Here is a 10,364-nt window from a genome sequence, read left to right as displayed (position 1 = left end):
GCTCTCCTATAGAAGTCAATGAGGTCCCCTCCTGACCATTGTGTCTGTGGCCCATGGGGCTGCCATAAAGCAATGTTTTTAATGCTGTGTGAATAAAGTTAATACAAGGCGCTTACTAATGTATTGTGATTGTCCATATTGCTTCCTTTCCTGGCTTGATTCATTTTTCCATCACATTATACACGGCTTGTATCCAGGGGTTACGACCACCTTGCAATCCAGCAGCGGTGGTCGCGCTTGTACACTATAGGAAAATGCATTGATCTCTCTGGGACCGAGGGAGCACACATAGGCATGCAGACACAGCAGCTCCCCTCCCAGCCTCCTTGTATCTGCGTTGTAGCTGTAAACCCAGCAAAGGAGACAATACATTAGTAAGTGCCTTGTATTAAAGTTATCTACATGATAAATGCCATTTTGCTAAGATGAGACATCCCCTTTAAAAGCAAAATCCATTTCAGGTTAATACAAAGAAGATAAATATTACACAACCTGATTGAGCATACGGTTTCTGTCACAGTCCAGTACTGAGGTGACCCTTTGATCAATTGGGAAATCACTGCTGTCTTTCATAAGGACATCAGCAGAGTCCACACATCCACAGTAGAGTACATACAACCTGGCCATCCTGCAGGTAACACAAAATGCTACACCACCTGAAGACCATGCTCAGTGCCGCCTGGGGACAAACCAATAAGTCCTTTGTTCGTCATTTACAGTAAGTTACTATGCTAAAATGTGTTTTTTCCAATATTGCAAATCTATTTTATTATTACATTTCAATGTAACTCAAAACTTTTTAATATAGACTGTAGGTACTTGTCTGCGATGTGGGCTGAGAGTGCCTCATTATGCCATGAATCGTGGATGACAACCTTGGACATAAATATGGGGCTTTTGGGTTGTCACTCGCTGTGACAATTGCTGGTCAATGGCCTTAACATACATAAGAGCTGATAAGCCAACAATTAAAGGGAACTGGTCAGCAGTTTTGACTATGCTAAACTGCTGAGAGCACTAGGTAGGGCTTGGGGAGAGCAGTACAAACATACCTTTTGTGGACATTTTCTCAGGAATAGCGCGACTATTAAGCCTCATGCAGACGTCAGTGTTTCACGGACGTGTGCTGTACGTGTTCTCAAAGGACAGCACACGTCCCTATTCATTTTAATGTGTGTATTCACACATCAGTGTTTCAGCGCGGTCAGTGGGTCCGTTTTTTTACCACGGATGCATGCTCTATTTGCATGCTCTATTTTGTCCGTGTTCACAGATCCATCACGCCCATTATAGGATATGGGTCCGTGAAAACCACTGATGCCATCCGTGTTGCATCCATGTTTCACGGATCATTAACAAGAGATTCTTTGAAAAAAAAAATTGAGCTGTTGCACGTTAGTGTAACACGGATGCAACACTGACAGCAAAAAACGGACACACGGACCCAACACAAATCTGTCACGGGAGAAAACACGGATTGAACACGGTCCATGTTACCACTGATCCAAAACTGACACCTATGTAATTTCCCGTCAAAAAATTACTTGCTGGTTGAATAAAAGTAACTTTAAGTCCAAATTTGACAGGGGTATGAATAATTATGGGCATCACTGTATAACAGGTCAGCCAGCTTCATAGGTACAAATCTGCTGACAGATGCCTCCTCTGAAAGTGGAGCTTCACTGTGAAGTGCTCTCTGCATTCTACTGCTTTACAACCCCTTCCCCCTGCTCTGAGTGACAGCTGTAGTAGTCTCCTGGTTGGATGCTTCATCTGTCACTCAGAGCAATGGCAGAGGCTATGAAGCAGTTCAGTGCAGAGAGCTCTGTATCCTGGGCAGTTGTAGAAGCAGAATCTAGCAGAACAAAAGTTCATATTCTCACTACTCCAAATGAAAAAAAAAAGCTTGACAAAAAAGATTTGTAGTGCTCTCCCTAGCCTCTACCTAGTGTTGGCAGCATTTTAGCATGGTCTTAACTGCTGATGGATTACCTTACATTGTAACAGTCATATTTTTATTTTATTTGCTAGTTTATTAGAGCTAGACATGTACACTGCGTGCAGAATTATTAGGCAAATGAGTATTTTGACCACATCATCCTCTTTATGCATGTTGTCTTACTCCAAGCTGTATAGGCTCGAAAGCCTACTACCAATTAAGCATATTAGGTGATGTGCATCTCTGTAATGAGAAGGGGTGTGGTCTAATGACGTCAACACCCTATATTAGGTGTGCATAATTATTAGGCAACTTCCTTTCCTTTGGCAAAATGGGTCAAAAGAAGGACTTGACAGGCTCAGAAAAGTCAAAAATAGTGAGATATCTTGCAGAGGGATGCAGCACTCTTAAAATTGCAAAGCTTCTGAAGCGTGATCATCGAACAATCAAGCGTTTCATTCAAAATAGTCAACAGGGTCGCAAGAAGCGTGTGGAAAAACCAAGGCGCAAAATAACTGCCCATGAACTGAGAAAAGTCAAGCGTGCAGCTGCCAAGATGCCACTTGCCACCAGTTTGGCCATATTTCAGAGCTGCAACATCACTGGAGTGCCCAAAAGCACAAGGTGTGCAATACTCAGAGACATGGCCAAGGTAAGAAAGGCTGAAAGACGACCACCACTGAACAAGACACACAAGCTGAAACGTCAAGACTGGGCCAAGAAATATCTCAAGACTGATTTTTCTAAGGTTTTATGGACTGATGAAATGAGAGTGAGTCTTGATGGGCCAGATGGATGGGCCCGTGGCTGGATTGGTAAAGGGCAGAGAGCTCCAGTCCGACTCAGACGCCAGCAAGGTGGAGGTGGAGTACTGGTTTGGGCTGGTATCATCAAAGATGAGCTTGTGGGGCCTTTTCGGGTTGAGGATGGAGTCAAGCTCAACTCCCAGTCCTACTGCCAGTTTCTGGAAGACACCTTCTTCAAGCAGTGGTACAGGAAGAAGTCTGCATCCTTCAAGAAAAACATGATTTTCATGCAGGACAATGCTCCATCACACGCGTCCAAGTACTCCACAGCGTGGCTGGCAAGAAAGGGTATAAAAGAAGAAAATCTAATCACATGGCCTCCTTGTTCACCTGATCTGAACCCCATTGAGAACCTGTGGTCCATCATCAAATGTGAGATTTACAAGGAGGGAAAACAGTACACCTCTCTGAACAGTGTCTGGGAGGCTGTGGTTGCTGCTGCACGTAATGTTGATGGTGAACAGATCAAAACACTGACAGAATCCATGGATGGCAGGCTTTTGAGTGTCCTTGCAAAGAAAGGTGGCTATATTGGTCACTGATTTGTTTTTGTTTTGTTTTTGAATGTCAGAAATGTATATTTGTGAAGGTTGAGATGTTATATTGGTTTCACTGGTAAAAATAAATAATTGAAATGGGTATATATTAGTTTTTTGTTAAGTTGCCTAATAATTATGCACAGTAATAGTCACCTGCACACACAGATATCCCCCTAAAATAGCTAAAACTAAAAACAAACTAAAAACCACTTCCAAAAATATTCAGCTTTGATATTAATGAGTTTTTTGGGTTCATTGAGAACATGGTTGTTGTTCAATAATAAAATTAATCCTCAAAAATACAACTTGCCTAATAATTCTGCACTCCCTGTATGCCTGAGTTAGTCTGTCAATGATTGTCAAAAGATCTGTAATTACCTTATAATAACAGCTTTCATTAATGTCCCCTGTCCCTTTCCATTGCTCCCTTAAAAGACAGTTGCTAGGGCTTGTCTGTCTCCGGCTAATTAGAAGACAGAGGGACGGTCCTTCACACTACATGCCTGCATTAGGCTTCAGAGTGAGAAGGCGTGTCTCTCAGTAATCCAATCTGATTGGCTGGCAGGGAGCTGCTGGCTACAGCAAGTGTCACGCTTCGGTGTGGGAGGGAAACACCACACCGAGCATAGGAGGGAAGGGGAAAACAGGGAATCAGGCCTGAGAACTAGGGAAGGAAGATGGACACCTCCTAGTGAAAACCCTAACCAAAATCATGACTGACTTCTGACTATGGACAGTCCCCAAAGGTAGGGGAGTTCATACGCAGGAATATCTAGAGTCCTATCTAGCCGTATAGGACCCTGGTACTAATGGCAGGGAATAGACTACCTGTTCCTCCAAAAGGAAGGATGAACAGGAGTCTACTTCAGGCCTAATACAAACAATAGGAAAATGCAACACAAAGAACCCAAACAAAATACAAAAGGGAAAGGAAAGACTTAACTTTAAAAAGGCTATGGAAGCACCAGGAACTTGGCCGAGATCCAACCACAAACAATCCACAGACACAGAAGCTATAAACCGCACAGCATAGTGGGAGACGCAACTATAAATAAGGAAGGTTAAATAAACACATAAGCAACACCTGGAGGAAAGGGGTGTGGCCATTACCAGAAACAACACAGACACCTATTGATCCACAAGGAAAACCTGTCAAATCAAACCACGTGTTGCCAGTCTCACAGATCTCCTGCCACTCACTGTCGCCAGGACGTCCGTATGTCTCAGCACATCCGTGACAGCAATTGTGTATGTGAAGTGAGGGAAAGCAGTTTTGGCTCAGAGAACTGGCAGGGGAGCCATCTTGAGAAGGTCCTCATATTGTAAATGTTTAAACAGCCGTAACTAAGGGAAAAACTTAAGGAAAGCAGTGGTATGTGAAGAAACTATGGATTGCTTTATGCATAATGCTGCTGCAGCAGTAACATATGCTAAAATAGATTTTTTTTATGAAAACTTGACGGTTACACTTTAAAGGGAATCCGTCACCAGTTTTATGCTACTAGGTTCTAACATCTTCAGCACATGCACATTCATGAGCTTATGGCTCCGCCCTCTGCCACTGATTAACAGTTTTTTGTTTCCCAATTGAATTAGCAGCAGGGGGCCGAGAAAATTAGGAACTCATGAATATTCAGGACTCATCGGCATTCATGAGGCAGTTCCGTACAAGATTTTAGTAAAATGACTGGGTCAATTAAAGAAAGTGACCCAGCATTTCGCTAAGGTGAATTTATGTTGCCCTTAGTTAGGACACCATAAAACTGGTGACAGATTCCCTTTAAAGAAAAAAAAAAACCTTTCATGATCTGAAGTTGATCATGATCATTCAATGACAAATGCAATATAAAAAAAAAAAAAAGTTTCCCATAAAAGTTAAAGGGGTTTGCCACTCGGTTATTGTTCACCAATGTGTAAATAAGATAATTATACAACACTTACTAATATAGCCTTTGTTGAAATTCTGCACCATGTGCGCATCACAGACACGTATCACAGATGCGGACCCATTCACTTAAATGGGTCCTCAATCCGGAAGATAAGGTGCGGTGCAGAACGGAGGCGTGGGATTTCTGTCTGTGCCTCCACACCACAAAATGTAGTTAATGCACGTGAAGGGGTCCGCGTCAGCAGACAGCAGGCACACTGTGAGTACCAGTGCATTGCAGTCCTTAATCAGATCTTAATTCAATTAATTAATTTCAAGTTAAAGCGGTTGGCCACTTTCTGGTTATTGTTGACCAATGTGTATATAAGACAATTATATGACACGTACTAATATAGGCTTTGTTGAAATTCTGCATCATTTTCTGTATTTCGTAAGATACACAACATCTTTTGTACTGTCCACACAGAGGTATGGTCCATAAAATGGCTGCTGATGGAGGGTCATGTGACCAGGCAAATCACTACCATGTGATGTCTCCTCCATTGAGATACACTGCTCCTGTCATCTGCACTTGTCCTGTTTGGAGTTTAGTGCAGGTGGTCAATAGTGTTGAGCGCGAATATTCGAATAGAGAATATTAATCACAAATATCGCAACTTTGATAATTCGCGAATATTACGAATATACTGCTATATATTCGTTATATAGAATATTTCGTCATTTTTTACATCTGAACAAATGATTCCTCCCTGCTTAAAATGCTTGTGGTCAATGAGTCAGGCATACGCCTCCCCACAAGCGTCCCCGTCACCATGGGAACGCCTGGTGGTTAGAATATACCATCGGATCTGAGTTAGATCGTGAAAACTCAAATCCGATGATATATTCTAACACAGAGGCGTTCCCATGGTGATGGGGACGCTTGGAGTTAGAGTATACCAACAGGCGCATACATACTGGCCCCCTGCTGCCTGGCGGCACATGACCTCTGACAGGGCACTGTGATCCACTCAATTAACCCCTCAGGTTAACCCCAGGTGTCAGAGGTCGGGTGCCGCCGGGCAGCAGTGCGCCCCCCCCACTCCCCCCACTATTAAAATCATTAATGGGCAGTGCGCCCTAACCCCCCCACCAGTATTGAGGGCCATTATTTTATATGGGGTGCTTTTGGAAGGTCATCAGTTTCTAAGGATGGAACTTTGATCCCTTTAGCTTCTACTTGTTATACAGAAGTAAGCAACTACTTACTCACCGCTCATAAACACGTGGTTATGTCTACTTTATTTGTATTCCTCAAAGCACTGTTTAGCTAAAATTCATAATGAGGTAGACATTAGAAAAAGCGTGTGTTTATAAAGCATCAATATATTATCTACTAACGATTTATATTGCATGATCCTCACAGCTTTTTTTTTTTACAGTGGCACACTCTGACTTTTCCTTACCAATGGTGACCAATTGTGATACTTTATATGAAGGTCAAATAGAAATAGGACAATAATTTGCACAGTGACATAAAGCGTATTTTTCTTAAAGGTGTTGTCCCAGTTATGTACATAAATTAATAAAGCATGGTAAATATGGTAGTCTGCAATATATACATAAGCTAAGCAAATTTTAGGTAGAAATAAATCTATTTCCTTATTTCCCTGGTTCTGTTCTGGACCTTTGTTGACATGCAGTTGCAGAGCTGTGGGGCCATGTAGGCAAAAAGAAGGTATAGGCGTGCTCAAACCCTGTCACACCAAGAACGGACCACGCCAGGAACCGCAGCTCGGTTAAAATGTTACCTTTATTTTTTAGTGCAGTTAAAAGCCAGTTACAGTCCAGTCTACGCGTTTCGGATCAGAGACAGTAGCGATCCTTACTCATGACTTAAAAGCAGGTGACAACATGTGCTAAAAAGCATGGTTAATTAAAACAAAAGAACACACACAAGTCATGGATCAAAAATTTAATAGTGTAATATCAAGTCGTGTTTTTAATTGAGTCCACTTGGTGTAGTGGACCCCATTTTAAAAATCCAAAAGGACTCACGATTCAGAAGCTTCTTCTTGTAATTACCACCCCTAGGTGGTGGAGTAACCCTTTTCCAAGCCTTGCACTATTAAACCCTCTGTATTACCACCATGCATCACTGAAAAATGCAGGCTGACCGCAGACACATTCCTGGCATGTGAATGAGGAATGTCAGAGATGTGCCTGCACAGTCTAACCTTAAGACCATTGGTGGTGCAACCAATGTACTGGAGGGAACAGAGAGTACACAAAATACAATACACCACATGAGTGGTGTTACAGTTGATGTATTGTTTGATAGAAAAACATTGATTCATGGCATAGGAAAAAATTTCCTTGCCAGGTCGCATATAAGAGCAACACGTACAGATTTTATGCCCACATTTGTAGCTTCCGAGAAACCGCAACCACACTGGAGAAGCTCGTGCCCCCTCAGAATACAAAGAGGGGCAGAGTCTGTTGCCCAGTGTGGGCGCTCTACGGGCTGAGCACAAGATGCCACCCTTCAAGACACTGCGCCATTGATCATCTGTTGAAAGTACAGATAAATGTTTTTTTACTATGTTGCAGATCTGCGAGTATTGTGCACTATAGGTAGTGACAAAAACAGGCAGGCGGGAATGCCGTGACTGATCTCAGTTCACAGAGCGACGTGTGCGATTGTGGTGGGTGAATAATAATGATTGTCTGGATCTAGACAGGGCTTCCTTCTGGGCGCATACTAAACTGTGCTGGGAATATTGCCTCATGGAAAGGCGGAAGGCAGCAGATTGCATCTCCATGCGGCATGTTGCATCCTGAGTGCAGTTTCGTCTGATGCGGATAAACTCACCCTTGGGGATATTTTTAGCAACATGGGGTGGATGACAAGATGCCGCATGGAGAGTTGTATTACCTGCGGTTTCTTTGCGAAAAGTATGGGTGTTAATTGAACCAGTGCATTCATCGCCCTCCAGAGACAAGTCCAAAGTGGCCTAAGTAAATTATTACCCATGCTTTCTCACTCATTGAGTAGGTGGACTGGTTTGCCATGTGTGGGTGCTTTTGGAAGGTCATCAGTTTCTAAGGATGGAACTTTGATCCCTTTAGCTTCTACTTGTTATACAGAAGTAAGCAACTACTTACTCACCGCTGATAAACACGTGGTTATGTCTACTTTATTTGTATTCTTCAAACCACTGTTTAGCTACAATTCATAATGAGGTAGACATTAGAAAAAACGTGTGTTTATAAAGCATCAATATATTATCTACTTATCTACTAACGATTTATATTGCATAAACCTCACAGCTTTTTTTTTTTTACAGTGGCACACTCTGGCTTTTCCTTACCAATGGTGACCAATGGTGATACTTTATATGAAGGTCAAATAGAAATAGGACAATAATTTGCACAGTGACATAAAGCATATTTTTCTTAAAGGAGTTGTCCCAGTAATGTACATAAATTAATAAAGCATGGTAAATCTGATAGTCTGCAATATACAGTACAGACCAAAAGTTTGGATACACCTTCTCATTCAAAGAGTTTTCTTTATTTTCATGACTATGAAGGCATCAAAACTATGAATTAACACATGTGAAATTATACACATAACAAACAAGTGTGAAACAACTGAAAATATGTCATATTCTAGGTTCTTCAAAGTAGCCACCTTTTGCTTTGATTACTGCTTTGCACACTCTTGGCATTCTCTTGATGAGCTTCAAGAGGTAGTCCCCTGAAATGGTCTTCCAACAGTCTTGAAGGAGTTCCCAGAGATGCTTAGCACTTGTTGGCCCTTTTGCCTTCACTCTGCGGTCCAGCTCACACCAAACCATCTCGATTGGGTTCAGGTCCGGTGACTGTGGAGGCCAGGTCATCTGGCGCAGCACCCCGTCACTCTCCTTCATGGTCAAAAAGCCCTTACTTTCAAAGTTTTCCCAATTTTTCAACTGACTGACTGACCTTCATTTGTTAAAGTAATGATGGCCACTCGTTTTTCTTTACTTAGCTGCTTTTTTCTTGCCATAATACAAATTCTAACAGTCTATTCAGTAGGACTATCAGCTGTGTATCCACCTGACTTCTCCTCAACGCCACTGATGGTCCCAACCCCATTTATAAGGCAAGAAATCCCACTTATTAAACCTGACAGGGCACACCTGTGAAGTGAAAACCATTTCAGGGGACTACCTCTTGAAGCTCATCAAGAGAATGCCAAGAGTGTGCAAAGCAGTAATCAAAGCAAAAGGTGGCTACTTTGAAGAACCTAGAATATGACATATTTTCAGTTGTTTCACACTTGTTTGTTATGTATATAATGCCACATGTATTAATTCATAGTTTTGATGCCTTCAGTGTGAATCTACAATTTTCATAGTCATGAAAATAAAGAAAACTCTTTGAATGAGAAGGTGTGTCCAAACTTTTGGTCTGTACTGTATACATAAGCTAAGCAAATTTTAGGTAGAAATAAATCTATTTCCTCATTTCCCTGGTTCTGTTCTGGCCCTTTGTTGACATGCAGTTGCAGAGCTGTGGGGCCATGTAACAACAATCTCTATGGTTTTCCTCATGAATATTTGTGGGTGTCAAGAAAGACTGCCTTTCCCCTCCCCCTGCTCTGCAAAGGGAGTGAATACAATTGCTGTCCTGTCTGCAGTCTGACTGCTGGGATACTCATGTTGCATGTGTGGGACTCAAAGTCCCAGCTGTACAGTACAACAACATTGCTGATACACACAGGATCATCCTCCTACCTCTTCTTGTGCAATGCACTGCAGAGAGCAGAAGAGTACAAAGGAAAGGACTCCTCCAGTCTGTTAGTTCTGTGTTTGCACGGTGAGAAGGGAGGGAAGATCATGTGCACAGCATTTGTCTCTTCAGTGCCTGGAGAAGAGGAAACCCTACAGCTGCTCAGTACCTGAGGCAGAGCCTCCAACCCTGAGTCTGTGCTGCTAATAGTAAAAGGGGTTAAACTCTGCTGAAGAATCCAGTGGGAGGAAAGACACAGGGTAGACAGCTAGTCCAGCAGATCGGCAGTGCAGGGGGCGTGGCTTGTCACTCCAACCAGCACAGCCTTCACAGTGACATTCCATGCACAGAGGCAGACCTGCTCCTCCTGCTCCTCAGGCTTGTGCACGGAATGTTATCAAAGAAGGGAAAGAAGCCGACATCACAGGTCATGTGAC

At 42.5% G+C, this 10,364-nt stretch overlaps 1 protein-coding gene across 1 annotated transcript in view; it reads left to right on the top strand.

The window, feature by feature from the left end:
- Positions 1-577: 577 nt before the first annotated feature.
- The window catches only part of OTC (ornithine transcarbamylase), a 119,670-nt gene continuing 109,883 nt past the window's right edge, over positions 578-10,364 (top strand). The window contains exon 1 of the mRNA XM_040423787.1: positions 578-718. Coding sequence (XP_040279721.1) covers positions 645-718 — 74 coding nt within the window. The 5' untranslated portion in view covers positions 578-644. The remainder of the gene's footprint in view (positions 719-10,364) is intronic.

The sequence above is a fragment of the Bufo bufo genome, chromosome 3 (assembly GCF_905171765.1).
Source record: "Bufo bufo chromosome 3, aBufBuf1.1, whole genome shotgun sequence".
Lineage (NCBI taxonomy): Eukaryota > Metazoa > Chordata > Amphibia > Anura > Bufonidae > Bufo > Bufo bufo.
The sequence above is the reverse complement of the archived record's forward strand: the minus strand, read 5'-3'. Positions and strand labels throughout refer to the sequence as shown.